The 24,875-nt window shown below is 43.8% G+C and overlaps 1 protein-coding gene and 1 long non-coding RNA gene across 7 annotated transcripts; one reads left to right on the plus strand and one right to left on the minus strand.

Annotated features, from left to right (window-relative positions):
- Positions 1-6: 6 nt before the first annotated feature.
- On the minus strand, positions 7-4,803 carry LOC130575909 (uncharacterized). The gene is made up of 3 exons (XR_008965612.1): positions 4,254-4,803; positions 3,771-3,826; positions 7-286 (listed from the first exon to the last, which is right to left on the minus strand). It is a non-coding gene; the product is annotated as an uncharacterized LOC130575909 (long non-coding RNA).
- Positions 4,804-4,823: 20 nt separating this feature from the next.
- Positions 4,824-18,252, plus strand: RLIM (ring finger protein, LIM domain interacting). Of its 6 annotated transcripts, none has more exons than XM_057370140.1 (4): positions 4,824-5,004; positions 14,453-14,641; positions 15,467-15,550; positions 16,387-18,252. In XM_057370140.1, the coding sequence occupies exons 2-4, from the start codon at positions 14,473-14,475 to the stop codon at positions 17,919-17,921; spliced, it is 1,788 nt and encodes a 595-aa protein (XP_057226123.1). In that variant the 5' UTR covers positions 4,824-5,004; positions 14,453-14,472; the 3' UTR covers positions 17,922-18,252. The 6 variants fall into 6 exon arrangements, with proteins under 6 accessions (XP_057226123.1, XP_057226125.1, XP_057226126.1 ...); XM_057370142.1 differs by lacking the exon at positions 4,824-5,004 and adding an exon at positions 5,512-5,581; XM_057370143.1 differs by lacking the exon at positions 4,824-5,004 and adding an exon at positions 9,762-9,784.
- The last annotated feature ends 6,623 nt before the right edge of the window (positions 18,253-24,875 follow it).

A 24,875-nucleotide genomic window follows, 5' to 3' on the forward strand; every position in this document is an offset into this window, starting at 1 on the left:
ATCCCTTTCAGTGCAGCCCCCTGTCCCTGAGCCCTTTCTCAGCCTGTGACCATTTGCTCTGTGTTTGTGCTGCTCCTTTGAGGAGAGGCCATGGAACAAGGCCTGCGGGACTGCTGCAGATCCATCCGSATCGGGAAAATCCTGATCCAGAGCGACGAGGAGACGCAGCGAGCCAAAGTCTACTACGCCAAGTTCCCACCAGACATCTACAGGAGGAAAGTGCTGCTCATGTACCCAATCCTGAGTGAGTGTCACGGACAGCCAGACTGCTCTGAATGCTGAGAGCCTGCATTGAAAGGAAATTTCCAAATTTCAGGGCTTTGATTGGGTTTTCTGCTTGGTTTAGGTAACAGAGGAAGGAATTTATCAGGCTGTGCCAGGGCACACATTACTCAGCTGCACCAGGGGGAATGCAGAGCAAATCATTTAGGCATGGCTGCGTTTGGGAGAAAGGCTGAAGATTAAGACTTGATATAAATTTAAATTTTTAAGTTTTGCTGCGAGAAAAGGCTCAAACAGTATTTTTTCTCACACTAGAAAAMGATATTTTTGGACTAATATTATAACTCTAGAAGTAAATGCCTTTCAAATTAAATAAAGTTAATGCTTACCAAAAAAAAAAATTAATCTGGTAAGTATGGTAAGGAGTTTATTGAGATGAGATAAGTTTTCCAGTCTAAGATTTTATTCTGCCCTACCTATGGAGCTTTTAATTTCCATTTGACTATTTTAGATGAGCTTTCTTGCCTCAGGCTTTTAATAAAATCCACCAACTTCTTTGCTTAAAACCTGGCAGAGTTGGCTTTTTCAGAACAGAAATGAAGTTCCTTCATCAGGAGTCAGGTCTTCTACAATTAATACCTGCAGAGGTGAGAGTTTTCCAGAGAGAAAGGACAGAATCATCATTCAGTTGCACACAGATATTTTTGGTTGGCCTGGGACAATTTTGACAACCAGAAGGAAAAATAAAATCTTGGTTTTTTCCCCCTCAGGGGTAACACTGTCACCGAGGCTGTCAAGGTGCTTGTAGAACACGGGGTGCAGCCAAGTGTCATTATCCTGCTCAGCCTGTTCTCTTCATTGATGGCAAGTTGAGACCTTTGGTGCCTCTCCAAAGGTGCCAAATCCATCATCCAGGAATTCCCAGAAATCACCATTTTAACTACAGAAGTGCATCCTATTGCACCATCACACTTTGGACAGAAGTATTTTGGGACAGACTGACACCCTTGAAACTGGGTATGACTGGCATTGCAATAGGCTTTTTCTACATTTTATTACTGTTGAGCTGATTGAGGACATATTTAAAAACCTTTTAGGCCAAAGGGGGAAACACTTGACTTAGGTTAGTTCTGGCCTGAACAGGGATCAGGTACAGTGACAAAGCACTCTGATGACATGAACAAGCATCTCCATCTTAGGGTTCTACAAATTGCCACATTCTGCTTTAACTATTTAGTCTTCCATAGCCTGAATTTTTTGGCTGCAASTGGATTTCTAGCACTTAACTAGGTACTGACAGTAAACACAAGAGAAATCCTTTGGGATTAAGGATATTCGACAGAAGTTAACACATCCTGCATTTATCACAGACTTTGTATGCAGCTTTCTGTCAGAAGCTACAGAAAGACAAACTCAATTTAGAAAGTAAACAGCAGCCCAGCTTTAAGCCCAGGTAGCTAGAGAAAATCAGAATTCCTGCATTTACACTGCCCAGTTGGCTTCATTTACCTGCTCAGTTCCTGGCTCTGCCTCTACTTTGAGTATACAAGGATCTGAGTTTGGTRGATCTTTTATTTTAAWTTTTTTTGCTCAGGTTTAGAAGCTCCCAAGAGATTCAGATTTTCCTCACCTCACTGCATTTGGATTATTACTTAGCTATATTGTGAGTAAGTTATTTTAATATCTTTTTAGAAAAAAAAATAAACCAGCTTTTTTTTCATCTATCACTGCATACCTAATAAGCAGTTTTCAAAACCCTGGGRGATTTAAAGCAAATTTATTTACCCTCGTTGAGGCAAACCACATTAAACTTACCATGGAAAGTGTTGCAATTCTCTTTTGCTATACATACAGTAGCAAATTGAAAACACTTAAGTAGGAATTACACCATGCTTTTGCTGTAGATTTTGGATTTTTCCCCATACTGTGAAGTTTTCCATGCAAATATATTTTCCCTCACTAGCTTTTTGAGATATGCTGCTACACTGATCCTAATTTTGTCAAAGCCGCTAAGGAGATGTGTGTGCACAGGTCATTAATTGTTATTAATGTCAAGTGGATGCTGAAATCCATTAAGTGGTTTTGAAAAATCAGAGCTTATTCTGTACCTGATSGACTCTGTGAGGGCATTTGCAAATAAATCCACCAAATCACACCAAGGGAGAGACTTTTCCTCAGCTGCCTGCCCTGGACCTCAGCTCCAAGCTTTTGTCCCTGAGGAAGGTGTGAATCAGCAAGATCCAGCTGTCATCCCTGCTCCTGYGCCTGTTCATCTCCCAGCAAACTGGCAAATGTCTGCTTGAAGAGCCTGAGCTCACCCACAGATGTGAAGAAGAATGTTTTACTCCTCTGTTGCTTTGCCACTTGATGATTTTGAAGACTTTTACTATAGTCAATCAMGTCAGCGTATTTTGTTGAGGGGGAAGGAAAGAGACAAACAAAATCATGTGTCAGATGTCATAAAACACCAAGAGGCTTTTCCAGGAGTGTGACCATCATCTTATCCCTCCWTTCAAACAGAATATGCTCCACCTCCCATTTGCTCAAGAATCCCTAATAATTTTGCTGCTTAGGTTACTGGTGCCTAACAAAGCCACTTTTATTCTGCTCTGTGCTTGCCTGGCACCCAAAAAAAATGGGGTGAACRGGCAGGATTCCCTTCCATAATTATCATAATCAGTTGTGGCAGTGCCCTCCCCTCCACTTTCCTTTGAGGTGGCACTGAGGAACGTCCTGTTGTGTGCTAATTGCCAATACTCCCACTCGTGCCTGCCTTATCAATCATGGGCACAAGGCTTTCCAAGATAAAGTGGATTGACTGTGTGCCCATCATCTGCTCCCTGAATTATCCACATTCGACAAGGGAATGGATTTTTCACCATGTTCAAAGGTATTTGTCAAATATAAAAGCATGGCCACACACTCATCTCTCCTCTCTCTTTGGGAGATACAGTTTCTCTGTCCACTGGAATCTGTACCGGTTGGAGTACTGCCTACTTAAAAACATCCATTTGTCATGGGTCAGGAGCAAGGCAACTTTTCCCAAGGACAAATATTTTGGTGCATTTAAACAGCAAAATTGCTTTGTGACATTAAATTTACTCTTCCTAATTTTTTTTTTTTAACTTTACTCACATTGAACAGAGCTGTTAGGTCATGGTTTGACCCTACAGTAAATCTAACTGTAATTGCAGAAATGATGCAAAGGATTGGYCTGATATAAGCTCACTCTCCCAACACTAATTTGCTTTTAAAAACATAAAAAGTCAATTTTCTGCAACAAGCTTTATGCTGTATTAGCATAAAGAGAGTTATCACCTCTCCATCACTCCAGCCATGGGTTGTATCAAGTATCACCTGTCYTTCTGCAGCTCTAATAAACTCAAGCTTTACGTTCTAGTTATTTCAACAAAAACAGAGTTGGGAGCCTACACCTGCTCCAGATGAAACCRGGTCTGCTCCTGCTCTCCATTATTAAGGATTTTGGCATCTTCCTTTCCTTGTCACAGGCTGTGACAAGTAAAACTTATAATATGCCTTGGACTTACCTGTTCCTTCCCTCTTCTCTCATCTGGACACTGTGGCTGCCTTTGAGTTCTCAAKTCTGACAGGGGAAATAGAAACTGTGAATAAATAAAACCACTTCATTTACATTAAAAGTGTTTAAGTCATATTGTGGAGTTGGAACACAACCTTTAAATGCAACACACCCCTCAACCTGACAGTGATATTTYTATAATGAACTGCCACAAGCAGAAACAAAGGTGTCTCATGGGCTTCCTGAAACAGTGTAAATCCCCAGGAAGGTGTTTTTCTTTAAGTATTGGATATTGGTTGAAAATGAAGTTGGCTTCCTTGCAAGGCCTTTGCAAGGTATGACTTTTTGGGCATTAAGATGGGATCTTTCAAAACTGAGCTGCCCTTGATAATTTCAGTGGCGAGGGGAAAACCTGCAGAAGTGCTTAACCCTACACAACATGGGAAATCCGCTATTCAATTAAGCCTCATATTGGAAAATGGGAATATCTTACCTTTCATAGGGCATGCCAGCTGTATGTAGCACACAAGATGACAGGGAAAACCCTGCCATAGTATGAGGAGAGGATTGGCCATGGTTAGAAGTGGAAGAATGCCCCTGCTTAGAGGGGAGAAATGTCCATGGTTAGAGCGGACGATTGCCCATGGTTAGAAAGGAGAGGAGGGTGAGTATCTCTGCCAACAGTCATCAGTACTGCCAATATTTATTTGTTTTTTGGCGCTGTTGGCCACCATCGGCTTGCACGGAGTCACCCCTGCCCGGTGCACACACACCTGAAGTGACATGAAACGACCCCACAATCAGGGGACGGCGGGGACCCCCCCGCTCCGCCACACCACGTGTTGGCACCGCTGACCCCCCCATGCCCTCCACATGCCCCGGGKGCGGTGGGCGGTGGGCTCAGGGTGCCACAGCAGCTCCACCCCGCCGCACCCTCCTCCTCTGCCCCGCACCAAAATGGCGGCGCTCGCTGAGGGCCGGGGCCGCGCGCATTGGGCGGGGCTGCCCTCCCGGGCCGCGCCTGCGCGGGGGCGCGCGCCTCCACTTCCGGCTGCCGGCGGCCGCTTCCGGTGCCCCGTTCCTTGGTAACAATGGAGCAGAAAATGGCCGCCTGAGCGGGGAGGAGGCGGCGCGGCGGCGGAGCAGCACGGGCGGAGCGCGGAGAGCCGGCACCCAGCCCCGAGCGGCGCGGGCAGCGGCGCACCAACAGCCGGGGGGGCGGCGGAGGGCGGCGGCGGCGGGCGGTGAGCACCGGGGGGGGGGCGGGCGCTCAAAATGGCCCGGGGAAGGGAGAGGCCCAGGCCCGGGGGAGGCGGCGGCGGCCTCCGCCCGAAGTGGGGGACGGGCGCGGAGCCCCTCAATCCCCGCTCGGGGACGGCGGGGCGGCTCGGCGGGATGCGGGAGGCTCCATCCGCGGTGCCGTGAGGGCGCGGGGGGCGGTGATGGCGGTCCGAGCGAGGGTGTGCCCGGATGGGCCGCGCTCCGTCACCCCGGGGATTCTCCTGGCGGGGCCTGCCGCCGCGACCCTCATCCTCCATGGGGGCTGGAGCGGCGTTTGCGCTTCCCCCAGGGAGGGCAGGCGGGCCTGGCACCCTCCGGGTGTTCGGCTGGGCTGGGGGAGGATTGGAACMAGCTCCTTTTGGGAGGGGTGGAGTGAGTGGGGTGGTTCCAGCCGCTATCCTGGGCCTCGTCCACAGTTCAGTGCCTGCTGAAGGAATCGCAGCTTTTCAGGGCCGTGTTTTCAGGCCGTGCTTCCCGTGAGTTGAGGCAAGAAGCCCTGTTGTGGGAGACAGGCGAGAGCAGCTCTTCCTATCTCGCTGTGTAAGGGATCAACTTGTGACCTGTTCAGACCTGTGGTGTTTGCTATTCCTGTGCTGAGTTTCTCCCCACTTAATCACGTCATCTTTGCTCTGTCACGTTAGCTTCCTGTACAAGTTTTTCCCTGCCCCTTTTAATGCTGTTTGTTGGCATTTGAGGTTTCTGTTTCTCTGTTTCGAAACCTTTGTCACGTCCAGCTGGATGTATGTGTTTATGTTCAGTGATCTGCTTTAATTGAGGGGCATTAYCAATGTGTGTATAATAGTGTGAGTATATATATACATATTTATATAATGTAGTGATTAAGATTTGTTATGTGTCTTGATTTTAGTGTGCGGTAGGAGCCTCACAAAAGGTTTCAGGTAAAAAAATATACTGTTTTGCTTTAAAATAGTACTGTTATTTTTCTGTTTCTCAGAAAGTTGGAGCCTTGATACAGAGAAACTCTTAAACAAGAATTCAAATTTGATAGTACCCAATAGTATCAYCACACATCACAGTTATTTTGCTGTCCATATTGGCAGTATTGGGTAATTTCAACTTGAAAATWGTTGTCAAAATGTTCAGAAGAAGTTGTGACACTAATTTGTCCCTGAATTTTAATTGCACTGACTTGTCAAATCTTTCTAAAACAAATAAACAGTTGGCTGCTTCTTGGACAGTTAATTATCTTAATTGGGGGTCAGATATTTAGTTTTGTTGTAGTGGTCAACTAGCACTTAAACTGACTCTGTTCCCTCTACAGCTTTACCATTTTGGAATTAAAATAATGATAGCTTGGAATTACATCCTGGGAAGGGAAAACACWCCACACATTATAAAATTAAGGGTTTCTTGCTGTGTTAGACCACTAAGGCACAACAACTGCWGTGTTCCCTTCATCAGCAACTCTGGCTGGGTAAAKGTTTRTCACTGAAATAACCACACSARTATTTTTCAAGCCTGTAGTGGTTGCCATCTGTATCCTATTTATCTTCCATATTACTGAATTCCTGGACATGCCAGGGTGTGCTGGTCAAGAAAGTGTCTGGTCTCCAGTCTGTGTTCTGAGGTTTTTTTAGAGGAATGGAGAGTGTAATCCTTAGATGGAAATGTTTTCAAAACACCTCTGTGTCAATACACCTGCCTTGCTTGTTTCTTTACTCCTCTTCCCTATGGGAATGTATCAAAATAAATCCCTTGATCTTAGCAGAATGATTCCAGTTGCAGTGGAGGTGTTGTACTTTTTGTTTTTTAACAATCATATACTATGACATAATGGTATGACTTCGTAGACTTGATTCTAAAGATTGCATTCAAGTCCAATCTAATGTAGCTTAATACATAACTGGGCARTCCTAAATTTTATTTATAGAGAAATTCAGTTTCCATGTATTATTACACTTGAATCCAAACATTATTGAGTGTTTATCCAAGTGTGGTTTAGTCTCAGTTTTGGTGAAAACTTMTCAGCTGCTGAGCTTACAAAAATTATTCTTGAAGGGATAAAACCAAATGTGTACATTCCTGGCTTCAAGATATTTTTTATGAGACTCTTGTGCCTCACAAAAACAAAACTTTCTCAAGAGTGTAGCAGTGCCATAASTGAGTCAGGAGCTTTGTGTGGTGAGTAGAGATAGCCAGGAGCATCCCAGGGACTGGTTTTGCCTTTGYACAGGTTTTGGCTGCAGGTAAGATCACAAGCCTGTGTCTCCTTCAGACTGATCAGGTTTGAATTAACAAGGTACTTGTTAGCAACTTTTGGCTGGTGTGCAGTSTTGAAGCTCATCTTTTGACTCAAGGTCTGCAGAGTTGTGTGGTCTCGTAAAACCACCTAATGATTATGGAATGTAGGAAAAGCCAGCACACATTTTATCWTAGTTTAGTTTATCTTAGTTTAAAATCCTCTTGCTCAGAGCACTCTGGGTTTCAATGTGCAAGGTGTATGTGTACTGTGCACGTAGTCCTGTTAAAGCACTGGAGCCTCCCTGCCTTGGGTTGGCATCAGAAGTGGAATTCTCATGGCACAGATGCCAATTTAAATTCAAATAAATTTGACTTCATTTTATTTCSCACTTCTGTGTTTGTTGGGTACCAGATGTCAACAGGAAGAGGAATGCACGTATCAGAATTCCTCTGTGGGTTGTGGTTGCAGTGATTCTCTGGTTGTTGTCCTTTTGCTATTAGCAGTGCCTGTACTTGTGTGGAGACAGTGAGATTCAAGAGTGAATTTAAATATGTGGTTTTCTTTTTTAGTTGAAATTCAGTGAATTTTGATTGGCTTTAGTGCAACCACAAGCTGTGTTTCTTCAGGAACCAAAACTCTACTTRTCCCTGGATATCAGTCCTGTTCATAGTGCTGTCTCTCAGGGTCAACTCTAGTTACTTGTGTGCAATTTTCCTCCTTCTTTTGAGTTCAGAGTGGGCCTTCTACTGCTGACCCAGCAGGAAGCTCATTTCTGGACAAAAAGAGCATCATTTCATGAGGCTGCAGGGCTGGAAACTTGCTGCACCTCGTGTACACCAACCTTTTTTATCTGTGCTATCTGAGTTTGATGGCAAAGGCAGTGTTATCTTAATTTTGTTTTCCACTTGTATGTGAAAAGTGTTGTTTTAGTAAGTGCAGATGATAAAAGGCAAAGGCCAGCATTTTGGCAAATTGTTACCACATTTTATTTTCAGAGCTCCATCTTGGTTCCACATGCTCTCAGTGTTCTGGAATTGCTAAGCTCTGCCCTGATTTCCTCACTTCTTTCTGACTTTATCAGGAGTTGTTAGTGTTTCTKTCTTTATCTCAACAGTTGGTTCAGCTGAAGTGTTTTTCCTCTCTGGTTTGTTTTTTGTTGTGGATTTTTTTTATTCTGTGGAACTTTCTGTCACTGTTCTGCAAAAGTATTCATTTGCTTCCTATTGTTTAAAATGTATGTTCAGAATGACATCTTGTTTGAGGGCCTTTGCTTTGAAACACACTGSGGTAGTGAAAAAGCTGAATCGATGTTTAACACTCCTTGTTAAACTGGTGTTTAAATTTTACAGGACTTTACACGGAACACTCACACAGAGCACAAAATTTTCTTCTGGCTTTCCAAGAGTGGTGCATGTTCTSTGATAATTCTTGAGTTAAAGAGGACATAGGGAGTTTTTGATTTTAAAGCTTATGCTAGGTTTAATAAAAATCTAATAAGAATTAGATCTGTTCATCACAGTGGAAATGAAAAGCCAGAATAGCAGGGAAAAAAAAACCCAGAATTCATGATGCAGCTTTGAAAACTAGAGAAGTTTATTCCTTTTACTGTTTCTAAGATGGAGATGAGTGTATTGGACCTGTGGTATCAAAGCCTTCGGTGTGATCACAAAARGAAACTTGTGCACCTGCACAAAAAGAAAAGCCCCAACAAACTTGACATAATGAAGTTCCATGTATAATGCAAATAGGTGTCTTTCATTTCACTGTCTTAGGGTGTCTTTTTCCTTTAATGATGRGACTCACCGACAGTTTTTGCTTCTGCTTTTGAGCTTGAGTGATGAAATATTTAAGATGAAAATGTAGTTTCTGTTATGTCTTACTTCCAGCTAGTTTTGAGTATTGAGAAATTGGATACTGACKGGCATGGAAACTGTTTTTCAACTTTGAATTCTTCTAGGAAAATGAGGTGGGGTGGRTTGGATGAGTGCTGTGTGTGAAGTGGGTTGTGTTTGTGCTTGAAGAAGCCGGGGTAACAGGACTGCCTGTTCTAGCTGCTGTTCCTGTGTCATTTGAGCCAGGGAATTGGAGAGAGGGCTGGCTGGGGCTGAGCTGCCATGGCACGTCAGAGCTGCTGAAGTCACAGTTCGTGGAAAGCGCTTGGACACGCAGCTGTGCTGTGCTTCTCTCAGGCTGAAGTGTCTTTGAGGCATGTTCATTGCAAGCTGAGCAGGAAAAATAGCSTCTAACGACCCAAAGCAAACAAATCAGTGTTTCTGGCTTGCATCCTGAGTCACTCCTTTTGTCCCAGGGTTTGATCAGTTCTGCAGACTGGAAGTAAGCAAGGTGCTCTACCGGTTGAAGTACCTAATTAAGATGAGGGTATGAATCATAAATGAGAAGTTGGCCTTCTGCTGAGGACATCTCTGGAACACCCACACTGCCATGCTCTTTTTTGTTTATACAGAGGTATTAACTATGTTGCTGGGACGTGAGGTAACTCAGGAAACATTCCTGCTGTACATGGCACGAGGGATCCTCAGGTGAGGTTGAAATACCGGTAACACCGATGTGGAGGAGAGGAACTTCTTGTTGCACACCTGACTCATGAACAGCTGAGTTGTTTCTTCAGTTTAATTAATTCCGTGCCTTGTCCTGTTAAAATTTGAAGCTTGCCCCGTAAATCTAACCATTTTAATTTTAAGGTACCTCTTTTTTATTTCACCCTCTTAGGTTTGTCAGGTATTCTAAATTATGCCTAGTTGGTTTAGTGAGAATTCTGATATTTTATGGGATTTCTTTTAAATATAAAAAAAAACAGGGATGCAGACTAAGGTGGTGTCTTGGTGTTCAATACAGATAACTAATTTTATTTTCCACTTATATATGAAAAGTGTTGTTTTAATAAGTGCAGATAATGCTACACATCCTGTCATAAGAGATACTATACGTTATTGAAGGAGGAAGAACTGGAGATTTATTACTGTGCCTCATGGTCCATTAGCACATTTTCTGGGAAGAATTCTGTAGTCCACAAGTGCTAAGCAATATGGAGATAGACTGTGTTATTGTTGAAGGTAAATGGGTAGCACACATAAGTTATCCCTGCTTGCTGTCCCACTAGATTTGAGTCACTAGCACATTCCCAACTGGATTTAGTTTACGCACAACCTGGCATAAAAGAAAACATAAAATATTTCTTATGCTGTAAGAATGATAACTTTGCATTATTGAGGGAATATCCAGTACTCTTAAATTGTTCCTATCCAAAAGAACATAGTATTACTTCCTCTTGAATAAAAAAGAATGTAACAAACAATAGCTTTTGTGGGCTTACTGCAGTCTGGAGCAGCAGTGGAGAGACAGGCAGTCATTTGTGCTCGGAAATCTCTGAGGYTGTTGAAGCGTAACTGCAGGGAAGATACTTTTCTGATTTGTGGCAAGATGGGAACACCAATTAAGAATTCACAGTAGTTATTGTGTCTGGATATTCAGCTGCTGAAGAATATTACCTTCTTTTTATTTTTTGAAAGGAGAAAATTGTTTATGCTATCTCTGATTCTCTTGCTTTGTGCWGTCTTTAGGTGATCACCCCCTCACTTCCCCATAAAGAGATTTTCATATCTGGGTATCTCAGCTGAAGTTGGCARTAACCAGCAGATCTGAACTTCCTGCTCATAACTGTGACCTTCACCACTCTTTGTCAACTCAGTACTAACAAGGAAGGACACTAAAAGAGGAAATTCTGAATCTTTTAGCTTGGATGAGAACAAAGTCTTACACTGGAAGAAAGAGAAGCAGAGTTKAAGCATACCTGCTTATTAGATAATCAAATGTTGGTTATTTTGTTGTAAGTTAATAGTACACCTGTTGGTTTTCCCTCATCAGGTCTTCCTGTATTACTGGCTTCCTTAAGCCAGTCTTAATTGTCTGCAGGGTGTGAGCTGAGAGCAGCATCCTGAGGGGCGTGTTTTCAAGTTGTTTCTGCCTCTCTGCCCTGCCGTGACAGGAGCGTGAGGCCGGGGTAACTCCCACCACGGGAATCCTGCTGTCCAGCCAGATGGGCCCTATGGAGCTGTGCTGAGGCAGGAGTAGTCTAAACATTCCAGTAAGTTCAGTCTGGCCATGGAGTGCTCTGCAGTGGGCTGGGAGGTGAGGCTTATGTTGGACAATGTGCATGATGCACTGAGTGGACAGGGAGGAGATAGAAAGTAGCAGAAGCCTTGGGAGAGAAATCCTGATTTTCATTTGCTGGTTTTAATAKCAGAGCTCTGATTTGAAGAGGATCATCCCATTTGCTGTCAGCAGTCAGGTAGGGAGAATGTATTACTGCTTGTTGTTTCTGTGCCATCTGTATTTCCATCAGTGTAAACGTCCCAGAGATTCACAGCATTTCTGGTATCATGAAATCRGGACTGATGTAACCTGTTAGTAGCTTGCAGTAGGAAAATATAGTGAGTTAGTTTGTCACTAGCAAAAATAGCCCTCATATAAATTAAATTCTTCATTCCAGATCCCACCTCAGAGGGAGGCTTTTTTCTTAGTAGTAGACTCTGTTTAACCTTGACCASTAGCTGATTTTATGGTTTAGGAGGGAAGATAAGAGGTGATGGAGGAGAAAAGAGGAGCAAACCTGGTAATAAGACTGACTTACTCCAAGCATTTCCTTAAGAATAACCTATTCAACTACTACATGTTGGTATAGAAGAGATTTTCTCCCCAGTTTGACTTGTCTTGACTCTTCCTTTTTCCCTGACAAAGGATGGTGTCCCTTCATTTTCTGAAATGGAATAGGCAAATATCTTTGAATYGCATAGGCATTATATAGCTAAAGTGCCTGCAAGCATTGGAATTTTCAATTAAAAGGAAAATAGGTAATAAGCCAATGTCATGTTTTGTATGCATGGTACAGCTTTCTTTTTAAAAAAGCTGTTGTAGAATTAATCYAGTGCTTACAAAGGTGTTRATATTGCCATCTTTCCATGTGTTTCAAAGTCAGTAAATCCCATGACAGTCATTTGGAGTAAAATATTTTACAAAACATTCTTCTGCTTCTGTCCCTTAGCATCTTATTACTTGGACTTATTCTATTAATCTTACTGTTGACTTTTGTTTCATTGTTATCCTGAAAAAGGAAATGCTGGTTAGAATTTGATGTGTATTCCTGAAGARCTAATGCATCTCTCAAGGTTTTATTTTGGATGYGAGTCTTTCATTCTACTTKAGGCTTTTATTCAGATATTACCTGAACTAACAGCTACTTTGAAAAGTATCTTMTCCAGAATGCCTTTAAGTAAAGCTACTTGGAGTAATAATTCTGTTACAGAAAGCTTGTAAAAAAGTTGATTGAAGCTGTGTTCTCATTMGAAATACGTGCCTGGCATGTGGAGGGCACAGAGATTTCCTAATTCCTAAGTGAGCCCAGTCAGAGCTGAACACACCTGCAGAAACTATTGCTCAACTGCCTGTGAATGGGGTCATTTATCGGTGTTTAACAGCACGTCACAGAACACAACACGTCACGTGCAAGTCTGCAGTCTTCAGATTGCACCAGGGATTTCGAAATGCGGAGAAAGCTGATAGGCTTCCATCTGACTCACTAGTGACCCTGCTGATTGCTGCTGCTTCCTGATTCCTGAAAAAGAGGTGTCATTGCTGTGGTAAAAGGGCAGAACTTCACAAAACCAAACAGCACCAGTAGCCCCAAGTAGCAGCAAGTTAATATCACTAACTTAAGCTCAAATTCGATTGCATGAAAACTGAAGACAAAAGAGGGTCAGAGCAGCAATTTCATAATTTGCAAGTTTACAGTAAAGGGAYGTCCTATCCTGTGGAATTTTTCTGGTACTACACACCGACGTTGTCAGTGCACTTTAATTTTCACCATAGCAGCTGAAATAAAGTACCCGTGGAGATCATGCAGTGATGCTTTTCTGGAGAAGCACTAATGTAAACTGTGGGCAGTCTTGACTTGACAGCTGTGCTGACAAACCAAAAAAAGATGCTTTTTGCACTAGACAGATGTCTAAGTGTTGGAAATTTTCCAGTGAGAAGGAGAAAAGCTTTATTCTTCCAGTATTTCCATGTCACATGAAGTATGGTTTAAATGAAAGGAATGTTTTCTGATGGGGAATGTTATTGCAGAGCTTTTTAGCATGCAGAGGATTAGCTTGTTAATCACCTCTCTGAGTAACTAGATTCTACCAGTTGTACAGGAAAATTCTTGATGCTGTRAATAGGGATGCAGAGTGATCAAGGAAAGTGGTTATTTTATCTTCATTTGATGTATTTGCATGRCACGGCCAGTGCCAGAATGTCTCCTGCATTTGCATGTGTTCCTTATAATACTTATCAGATACAGACATGGCATTCATCGATTATTTTCCTTGAAAGAGAGAAGTTGTCAAGTATTTAATCCAAATGAAAAAAAAATGAGAAGGTTATATTTAAAAATAYGMAGCATAAAARACAGCTCTTCTAAAGCAGTGGTGTACCTGGTATATGCTGGAGTTTTGTTTTGGAAATTTTGCTCATCAACATCAGTAATTCAGTAAATGCTGAAACTTGAAAGCAAATTCCTCTCTTGATGTGAAACTATAAAGCTGATTTTATAAACCCTTTTTCTCTTTTGAGGGAATGAAAAACTTTCCTTTTTTGTGCACATAGTGTTCTACAGCATCTTCTTTACTTGAATCCTTCATAACCACTTCATTCTGTTAAAATTCACTTGGATGGTGAAGAGGGTGTTGCTGTAGCACACAGGGAAAAGCAAGAAATATGTAATCTTGTGCTCAGAGAGCATCATCAAGGGTGGCTTATGCCTTGTACTACACTAGTGTAAAGTTGCTTGGAGAGGCAGTTGTGATATTAGGAGTATTTTATGCCAAAAGCAGATCATCAYGGACACCCAGTCAACTGTGTGAGTGTAAAGATGGGCTAAGGCTTATGGCTGATGATACTCCCTGTGTTCATACTTGCTGCTTTGTTGAATATTTGRTAATGATGGGCATCAGTTCTGTTTGTACTTCTTGAAGAGGTTCACGCTTTGAGAAGGGTTTTGTTTTTGATCCCTGTGGTGATGAACCTGATCTTAACTGAAGCTTCATTAGCAGACTGCTTTAACCTGTACTTCACTCTGCATTGTAAACATGCTTAAATTCCATGTCATGTTACAGTGCACTCAGTGAAGGGTTTGTTCTCTCCTTTTTTAGGTACTCTTCCACTCATCAAGATGGAAAGCTCAGATTCTAGTGATAAAGGAAGTATTGATCAATCAGAAGCCCAACGTCAGAGCCAGCTGGATCGGTTAGATCGGGAGGAAGCTTTCTATCAGTTTGTGAACAACCTGAGTGAAGAGGACTACAGGCTTATGAGAGATAACAATTTGCTAGGAACACCAGGTAGGTAATGCTTGCATGTGTCCATCCTGCTAGAATTGCTTGCAGGCAATTTGTGTCATTTTCTGTTCTCCTGGCACTGTTTCACCTGTTGTGTGCTGCAGTCGTGTTCCATGGTAGGAAGTAGTTTCTTGCTAATTTGTGCACACTCAAATTTGAGTGGTCCTTTGGCTTGTGGAGACACAGTTAGGATGGTGTAGATTCATCAGATACTAAAGTCTGGTGCTTGCACAACTTGGCAGGAACACCCAGGTTTGACCCAATTCCAGTTACAAAGCATAGATGGAAAAAAATCCCCTTAAGTGTCTGTCTGCAGTTTTTTTGCTTGTGAGGTTAAGAGCTCTTAACCAGGGTAAGTAGTCTGGTATGAGATTCTGCATGGGCATTTTGATGTCAGTTCTCAATCAGCTTGTTAAATTTCCTCTTTATAGGATGATACCCAATTCAAACCATGACTCAGCAAATTTAAACCTTCTTTTCATGCTTGTGGAACTGTTATCTCAAATATTTCCCTCTGGACAGCCATTTAATGGGTGTAGGATGACAAAAATTGCTGCTCAGTTGCAGAGGTTACAGAACCAGAGAGCAGATCTGTCTTGAATAGGATGGAACTGTTGGATATTTCAGCTTCAGCAAAACTTGCTTGGAACAGCAGTGCTAAAGTGTCTGAACTTCCCCTTAGCAACCTGCTTGGCAGTGCCATGATGGCAGGATTTAATTAAACAAAACACAAGCAGTGGCTTATACCTTCTTTAGAAGCTTTTGATWATGCTTGCCATACATATATGATTTGGAAATATTTTTGGAAAATTTTGCTTATTTTCTAAGGTGAAATTACTGAAGAAGAGTTGCTGAGAAGGCTACACCAAGTTAAAGAAGGTCCGCCACAGCAAAACAGTGATGAGAATAGAGGTATATAAAGTATTTGTGAAAACTCTTAACTTTAGCACCCCGTACGGACCTTAACTTGAGTGCAGGAGTGGAATAAGTTAAGCCTAGGCAGGTGCAAGGTGAGCTTTGTTTCAAAACTCAGTTACCTTATTCTGGTATCTGCTGCAGAGGTCAGTTTGGGACAGATTTCATTCATAACACATCTGTTACTTCTATCAAGATAAAGTTTCATTTAGGTTTATTTCTTTTTTTAATTTCATTTTGTTTTAAGATTGCCTTTCTSTCTGCTCCCTTTTGGGATGCTTTTTGGCAATCCCTCTTCCTATAATTCACCATTCTTCCCTTTCAAAGATGCTGCATTGCTTTTATTGTCACTCTTCTGTAGAGACTGGTGGGGGATGCTCGGAGCTGACCACTGGGGTTCATTCTTCAGTGAGACAGATCTGCTATAAAGCTCTGCAGGTGAAGGCTCAGGACCAACTTAATTTTCTGTTTCACGGTCAATAGATCACTTAATTGTGTGGAAAGGAAAACACAGACTATTGATGTGTTATGACACCTGACATGTGACTTTCCATTTATTTATGATAGAAAATATGTGTTCTTTTGATGACTTGTTTGCTCTGTGATGACTGCAGCCTATCTGTCCATATTAGAGCAATGTCCACTCCTGCTCCCTTAGAAGAGCTCTCATAGTTACAGAATTGTCAYACTGCCTGTGAAACCACAGTAGCACTTGGTAGGATTCAGCACTTCTAAATTGTCACTTGTTAAGCTAAGCAATTATGTTCTTGGAAAAGATAGCTCCAAAATTAGCTCAGTACTCTAATTTTGGTAGTTCCCTGTCTTTTTCGCAGGTGCAGAGTCCGCAGAAGATGTTTCAAATGGAGATTCTATAATAGACTGGCTTAATTCAGTCCGACAGACTGGAAATACAACACGAAGTGGGCAGCGAGGAAACCAGTCCTGGAGAGCAGTGAGCCGGACTAATCCAAATAGTGGCGACTTTAGATTCAGTTTGGAAATAAATGTCAACCGTAATAATGGGAACACGAATCCAGAAACTGAGAATGAGCCATCTGTAGAGCCTTCCAGTGGGGAGGATTTGGAAAACAGCCAAAGTGACTCTGAAATTCCAAGGTCTGAATCACCGTCTGTAAGGCAGCCTGGATCAGAGAGGAGTCCYGTGGAGGAGCTGACAGCTGGGGAGGTTTCCCCTCCTAGAGGGCAGAGGAGAGCCAGGAGTAGGAGTCCAGAACAGCGGCGGACGCGGGCTAGGACTGATAGAAGTAGGTCACCTATTAATGCAGTGAGTGAGGCCCCTCGCAGGTCTCACCACAACACATCATCTCAAACACTTGAGCACTCCTCAGCGAGCGAGGCTGAGGGCAGCTCTAGAACTAGGCAGCACGTCACGTTAAGGCAGCACACAGTGGGGACTGAGGTGCCAAATGAAAATGCAGTTCTGTTTTCCCCCCCTGAAACGAGGCCTGCTCCTCAAGCAGCAGGTTCTTCAGAAACTACCAGCACCAGCGAGTCCACGGCTCCTGGGCAGAGGCCTCCCACCATAGTGCTTGACCTGCAGGTGAGAAGAGTTCGGCCGGGAGAGTACCGGCAAAGGGACAGCATAGCCAACAGGACCCGCTCCCGCTCGCAGACCCCCAACAACACCGTCACCTACGAGAGCGAACGYGGAGGCTTCCGGCGCACCTTCTCCCGCTCCGAGCGGGCCGGGGTGAGAACTTACGTCAGCACCATTAGGATTCCCATCCGTAGGATCTTAAACACGGGCCTGAGCGAGACCACRTCAGTCGCCATCCAGACCATGCTGAGGCAGATCATGACAGGCTTCGGGGAGCTCAGTTACTTCATGTACAGCGATAGCGATGCAGATCCCAGCGGGCCGGCTCCCAGTCAGAACGTGGAGACTTCGGAGCCRCAGAGCGGAGGTGGGGGCACCTCAGGCAATGAGAATGCAGATGTTAGCTCAGGGGAGGTGTATGAGGGTGGGCATGAGGCTAGCTCAACATCCGGTGCCAGGCGGGAAGGCCGGAATACGAGGGGATCGGTCACTTTTGAAGAAAGCGGTTCTCTACCATTCCTTAGCCTTGCACAGTTTTTCCTACTCAACGAAGATGAYGATGACCAACCAAGAGGACTCACCAAAGAACAAATTGACAACCTAGCCATGAGGAATTTCGGTGAGAGCGACGCTCTGAAAACCTGCAGCGTGTGCATCACGGAGTACACGGAGGGCAACAAGCTGCGCAAGCTGCCGTGCTCGCACGAGTACCACGTGCACTGCATCGACCGCTGGCTGTCGGAGAACTCCACCTGCCCCATCTGCCGCAGAGCAGTGTTAGCTTCTGGGAACAGAGAGAGCGTTGTCTAAAGGAGAGCAGAGGAGATGGCCAGGCAGCCGGTGTGATAGTGATGGGCAAAGAAGTCACTTCCTTTATGGCCACTTTTTGAGTGGTACCTCAGTGTATAGTAATGACTCGGAGTGAATCTTCCCTCATTAAAGCATTATCTCTGGATTCAAGCTTTGGGAATTGGAAAATTTCTTTAATTAGGTTTTTCAAGTTCTAGGCAGTTTGGGTGTTCAATTTCACTTGTCCAAAGACATCTCCCCAGTTAACTTTTTTTTTTCTTTGTGAAGAATATTAAGTTCTTTCTCCTGCCCAGCCCTTGCCCTTCCAGTCCAATAAACAGTTTGTCCTCAAGATTATGCTTCTGAGGAGTTCTTTGAGAAGTTATCCCAGCTCAGTGTCCATGAGTCATAGAGGAATTTTTGCAAGAAATCCAACTCTCTGAAAAAAACAATTGCACACTTGAACATACTTTTAATTTTCCTCCTGGGTTAATATTGGACATGTCTGTGTAAATAACACTAATGTTAGCCCTTTCCCCATCACTATGGCACGCTGTAGGATGAGCTGTTAGCTTAATTGGGATATTTATCTTGTTGTGGAAATATAAGAATTGCCTATGCTTGTTTTAAATAAAGAAAAGAAAAAACAAATCTGTTTTAAAATTGTAAAGCTTTTTTTGTAGAAGCTCAGTACTTTTCCAATGCACTGTTGTACTAACGCATTAAGAATTAAAATTGTACCATGCTTAGAAATCAAGAATGCTTTTCATACAGATCCCACCACACAGAGAGCAAACTGAACACGAGAGAGCTGCTTTTGTGACCATGTAACTGTCAAGAGCAGTGCATATCTGTGCTATTTATGTGAACAGCTACTGTAACATAAAAACAGTTGGGTTAGACATTTAATTGCATCTAAAAAAACGGAAATTAAATGTTATAATTGCAGTGTTTTGGCTCAGTAATGCCACCAAAAAAAAAAAAAAGATAAAAATTAGAAATTTAATGGCTGGTTATTTCTTGGTATGGTTGYAAATAAGGAATAATACAAACCCGTGTGTACTGGCTCACTCACTGAGGTTTGTGCCCAATTTTTCTATCGGCTTTTACTCTCAATTTTTGAGGCTACTTTGTAACTTCAGCAAGTGAGTATCGAGTGATTGGTTTTTTAGTTCTTCACCAGCTTCAGCTGTATTGGTAACCTCTGGATGTGTTCAGTGGTCCAGTGTTTGTAGGCTGTGGTGCACGTGCCACAGGGAATAACTATTAATGGGAAAGCACATTTTTAGAGTATTGGGTTACATTTAAAAATTAATGCACTTAAAAGTGTAGCAAATTCTAAGAAAAACTCCCAACAAGCTCTTTATATTTTTCTATTGGACAGAATGAAAATGAATTGGAATTTGTCAATTATGTACATGATGTGTTGCAATTGAGAACTGGAGAATGTACCTCAACTCYCATCACAGTGTGTGTGTGGGGAAACATCCTTCACCCTCAGTGACCCCTTTTTTAAAAAAWTTTCTAAGGTTTTGGGTTTTCCTGGGTTACACATGCAAAGGGAAAATGGTTTTTATTTATTTCCACTCCGGGGCAGTAGTGCTGAAGGGATATGAGCTGCTCTTGCTGACTGTATAGGAAGTATTGCTTGTTCCTTAGATGACAAAACCAAAGCTGGCCTCTTTTTTCCTAATTAAAACACATTTTGGTGTTTTATAGTGGTGGGTATATAAACTATAATCGCTGCTCTAAGCCGTTTTAACATCTCATCAGCTGGTTAAGGATTCCACAGCATCCCAAAATTCCATTTTTTTCCTCCATGTGCGTTTTGTACTGTTGGTTCAGTGGGAAACCCTGACTGGCTGTTGAGCTCACTTTCCTCCTGGTGGGATGCCATCATGGTAGAGGGAGTATGAGGATTTTTTTGGGAACAGAACAATCAGTAATCTCATGGGTTTGATTTTTTCCTTGGACACGCATCACTGTAAAATTGAAGTTCGCTGTTGATTCCAGCTACTGGGTTCTTTGTGCCAAAATTTCACAGCAAAATAACACTTCAGAATTTCACAGTGCAAACACTCGATCTCAGTTGCAGTTTCCAGTTGCTTTACTGACTTGGAGAGCATAGAATTAGAAGGAAAAACACACCTCTCTACATGAGTACCATGTTAGATGTTGCAAGTCAGAGATGTTCATCTCACACTAGAGCTGGGGGCTGCCAGGCAGGGAGCCCACTATCGCAAATCCACACAAAACACAGAGCTGGTACCYGTCACCCCCACCTTTTCCATGGGATTTCCACCTTGTTAGAACCCCCCTCACCGTTTCATTATAACTTACGGCATATCTTARCATTTTGCCTTTCTGTAACAAGAGCAACTAATAAAATCTTGGAGGTTTCCCAGACAGTACTAAGAACAAATAATCTCTGTTTGGGAGATGTTGAAAGGTTCTTCATGGTTTCTCTGCCTTTCCGATGCTGAGTGTGTTGAAGGGGCTGGGGGCTCATTTTCTACAGCAAAAACTTCCTTACGTAGCTCAGTTAATTAAGGTAATTAAATTTCTATCTAAATTTAGATTGGAGTTAGGAAAAGCCAATATTAACATTTCATTTGCTTACAAAATATGAAATGCTTTAATATTCAGACTAAAATACATTTCATGAATTATTTTGATAGTGAACATGTGCATTTAACGCTTCCCTCAATTTTTTTTTTTTTTTGTATTTCTGGAGGGACATAGCGTCTCCACTCGTGCCTGGAGGGGTGTGAAGGGTTAAAAGGGTGAGTTTGGTCGCGTTCCGAGGGCTGGTTGTGTGGAATGATGGCTTTGGGGAGGCAGAGCTCTGCGCTCCGGTGGCCTGGGTCACAGTGCCACCGTGTGGGACCTGCTTCAGCACCAGCGGGATTCCTTGCGCCATCAGCAGCTGCTTTTTGGTTACGAACGATTCTCCTTGTTGCCCAGCTCAGCAGCTACCGTGGCGTTTTTTCCCAAACATCCAAACTCCTGCTGGGAATGTCTTGTGTGTGTCTCGTTCCGTTCGGGCAGGACAGACCCCCACCCACAGCAATGGCAGGAGCAGCCCAAACCTTTGTGACACCCAGTTTTAGTAGTTACATTAGTTAAGGGTTACTGTTAGTTCATAATTTAATTCACATTGTGAACCAACAGAGAGTTGTGGGTGCTCAGTATTTTTTTAATTTAATTTAGGGTTTTATCCACGAAAAGACGAATTCCTGGTGCTGGTTGGATTTCCCTTCCACGTGCATTTTTTTCTTTTTTTTTTTTTTTTTTTTTTACTTCCAACCAGTTGGATTTTTTGCAGGGGACATGTTGGCAGTTGAGTTGTTCTAAAAACGATTTGATTATGTAGGTACTTCATGCATAGAAATTAGGGAATGTTAAAGGCCTTTTTGTAGGAAGCGCTGCCGTGCCGGCGCAGCAGCTGCAGGACAGACACCCACCGGGTTTGAAGGAGCCCTAATTGTCCATTGTGCCGACTTGCAGACGAAGGGGTTTCCCACCAGAGCCGGCACAATGGACCATAATGACTGTCATCCCAGTTTCCTGTCACTTGTCTGGGTTATGCAAATATGCGACTCCAAGGGCCCCTTTCCCGGGTGGATCTGGAGGGATGCTCCATCCAGTGGGCTCCTCACGGTAATGAGGGGATGGATAACGCGAGGGTGAGGTGCAGGTGAGGCTGAGCACGGGGCTCAGCTTTGAGGGGTTCTGAAGCTCCCACAGTGATCTTCACCCTCACACTGCAGCACAAGCCCCCATCCCTGGTCTCATCCTTCGTTTGGGATCATGTCCTTCATGTCCTGGGAAAGGGGCTGTGCGAGGGGGTGAGGAGCTGATGAGCCCAGTGCCATCGGAAATGTCTGCCTGCTCTCCTGTCTCCTCCAGGAGGAGGAGCTTTGGGATGAAGGTTGGCTTGGAGCCACATGGAGGGAATTTATAACAACTTCAGAAATATTTCCGACCCTTACGTACAGTAGGCTTTTTGTTTACCCTCGGCTAGGGGGGGGAAGCAGGAGGCTGAAGAGACACAATGGTAACATATCCAAAGTACAAATGAGTGGTGGTGTGTTAAAAAAGAGGTTTGCGTCTGTTATACCAGGGCTTCCCAACCTCACAGGCTGTATMTCCTTTTTCTTATGGGTAAACATACCACTGCATTTGGTTTGGTTTATTTTCTATCTGGTTTTATTCCCTTAAGCTAAAATATTTGTGCCCCTTTCCTGAATTTCACTCTCTGCTGGTAAGACGGTTGGGAAACCCTCAATTCTACTGTGAATGTAACACTTTATTATTTTTTCCCTATTTTTTTTTTGTACAGCGCTTTACATTTGTTTATACTGGACTTGTTTAATACAAACTGGTACTCAGAGGTTGTTGGATGCAGTTTGACCAGGTTTGCCAGCTAACACTTAGGAGGAGTTTGTTCCCTATGTAAGWTGTTATAATGTAAATTTAAATAGACTCAATAAAATGCATGAAGTGTTCATTCTGTGCTGGATCATCACTCCTTGAGTTTCTTCTTGCAGTGGAAATACACGGGGGTACAGGGTGGTGGATGTGGTAGGAATTTATTTTTCCTCCATACGCCTTTCCCCTTGAGGCTGGGCAGAAAGAAAGCTGGAATGACGCAGAGTTAACATCTCAGGGGAGACTTTGTAAATCTGGCAGGGGGTAATGTAGGATACAAAAGCAGCATCTCCATCGAGTCTTCCAAGGAGCAGTCCTGCCTCCAGGTGCCCATTGGAACCAGGGCCCCGTGCAGGGCTGGCAGGGCTGAGTCTCACTGCAAATCCAGTCAGGATTCCAGGAGAATCTCACATCTGGCTAAAAGCTCCATCCTAAAATTAGCAGCTGAGGTATGTGCGAACACTTCCTTGAGTGGGAAGGAAGTTTTTTAGGGTGTGGGAAGCTGTATTTATGATCCCTGCTTCCCTCACCTCAATCCCGTTCCTCAAGTAGGGAGTGGGAGCCGCTCCCCGGGAGGAGCACGGTGGCGTGGGTACAATGAAGGGGCAGGAAGGTGATGTGTCCCTGAAAAGGGACGTTTTGGGTGCCAGGGCAGGGGCTCAGCATCACGGCTGGGCTGATGCTGCTCAGCGCTGCCAGGGGTGCTCTGCTCCAGCAAGGAGACACAGTGGGCTGCTCCAGGGATGAATTGAGCCAGGATTCTGCTCCARCATCACTCTCCACAGGGAGAGCTCTTGGATAAGGGCTTTTTCCCCAATTCCTCACTTCCTCACTCCCCATTCTTGCCCTTCGACTGTTCAATTCAGTCTGAACCAGGTCTTTAACACAGGTGTTGGCTTTGATTTCAGTAACTTTATCCATGAAGCAACTCCCACACTGTGTGTACCAGGAGCTCTTTGCTGGTCGCTGTCTCCAGCCCCTCATTTTCCTGTAAGAATTCCTTTGGTTTGGGGAACCCTGGACTTGTTCCTGAAAAACTCCTGATCAGCCCCCAAATTGCTTAAAGAACCTAAGCCAGCCCTGGCGCTCTTGTGTGGCTGACTTCATCCCTCTGTTTATTTTTATTAATTTATTTGAGGTCTTTGTCCTGACCTGTAAAACTTTATATAACCTTGTTCCTCCCTCTTGGTGCTTAAACTCTGTAACCTTTACGCTGTCTTACTCCTCCCTTCAGGATACATTTCCATGGYACATCCAGACCTTCCTGGGGGAATGTATTCAGCTGCTTTGCTGATCCTGCTGCTGGGTGGGAGGAGAAAGGTTGTGTTTGGTGACCCTGTGCATCCCAGAGTGATGATGGGGGGCAGGAATAGCCATCTTTTGGGGGTTTCTCCCCTTTTCTGACCACTCCTCAGTGGGATTGTGTTTGGAAATATTGGGGTGGGAAGAACAGCACAGGCTGGCTGCTCCTCCTTGCCCTTCCCAGCTGTTTCAAGTGTGATTGAACCTGTTTGGGGACTTTTAATGCAATGAATCTAAACCCAGCTGTGTTGTGGCTCACTAAACTCTTACTGTAAATTCATATAGGGAAAACTAACCCCACTTTTCAGTCCTAAACTGGCGGGGCATTGTCTGTGACACTAATGAGATGCTGCTGCCACATGCTCCAACTGTTCCTCTGAATAAATCCCCTGCTAAGCCGAGCATGTGGAAATCCAGGCGCCAGGTCCCCTCAACAACGATTACTTCATCCAACAGGAGTCATCCTGCATTTGCTGTGGATTCCTTGAGCTCTGGCACCCTGTGCCAGCTGGGATTTCAGGGAGCAGGGTTGCAAGGTGGCACCCTTGTGATGGTGTTAGGGATTCTGTGGCYCTGGCAGAGCCAGGAGAGGAGCCAGCCAGGCTCCCAGTGTCCAGCAGGGATTTGTTTACCCTGGCTGGATTTCTCGGGATGTGTTTGCAGAATGTGATTTCTCCAGGTTAAAAGTTTGAGGCCAGTGGGTTTTAGCTCTGGAGCAGCAGCTTTGATTGTTGTTTCCTGGTGCCTGGTTTGGTTTCTTGGCTTTAATACCTGCTCTGATCTTTCCTTTCAGAGCAGTGAAACAGCCCTGGCACCTATCTAGACCCAAACTCCAGGGTTTGCCCTGTGTCTGCAGAGCCAGACCTTGGCTGGCCAGTGGGTTTGGAGGTACAGGTGGGTTTATGGGGTGAAGACTCTTGAAATATCTTCATTTCAGGAGCCCTCAGGGTTCCTCTCCAGCACAGGGATTTATGGAATGGAGGTGGAGCCACTCTGTACCTGCCCTGAGCATCACTTGCTGATGCTGTGAAGGGCTGGAAAAGATGCAGTGGAAGAAACAGATGAATCTCTCTGGGTACTGCTAAACTAAACTAAATAAATCCTAAATRAACTTGGAAATGACTCAGCCTTCATTGCTGGCACCTTAGGGATGATTGTGTGTTAATTTGTAAAGATGCATCTAAATAAATTGAAATATTGGTGGGAGGGAAGAGGCTGGGAAATGCCCTGAGAGCCGTTCGC

Source organism: Malurus melanocephalus, unplaced genomic scaffold (assembly GCF_030028575.1).
Source record: "Malurus melanocephalus ecotype Western Australia unplaced genomic scaffold, MMel_1.1 scaffold_120, whole genome shotgun sequence".
NCBI classification, from domain to species: Eukaryota; Metazoa; Chordata; class Aves; order Passeriformes; family Maluridae; genus Malurus; species Malurus melanocephalus.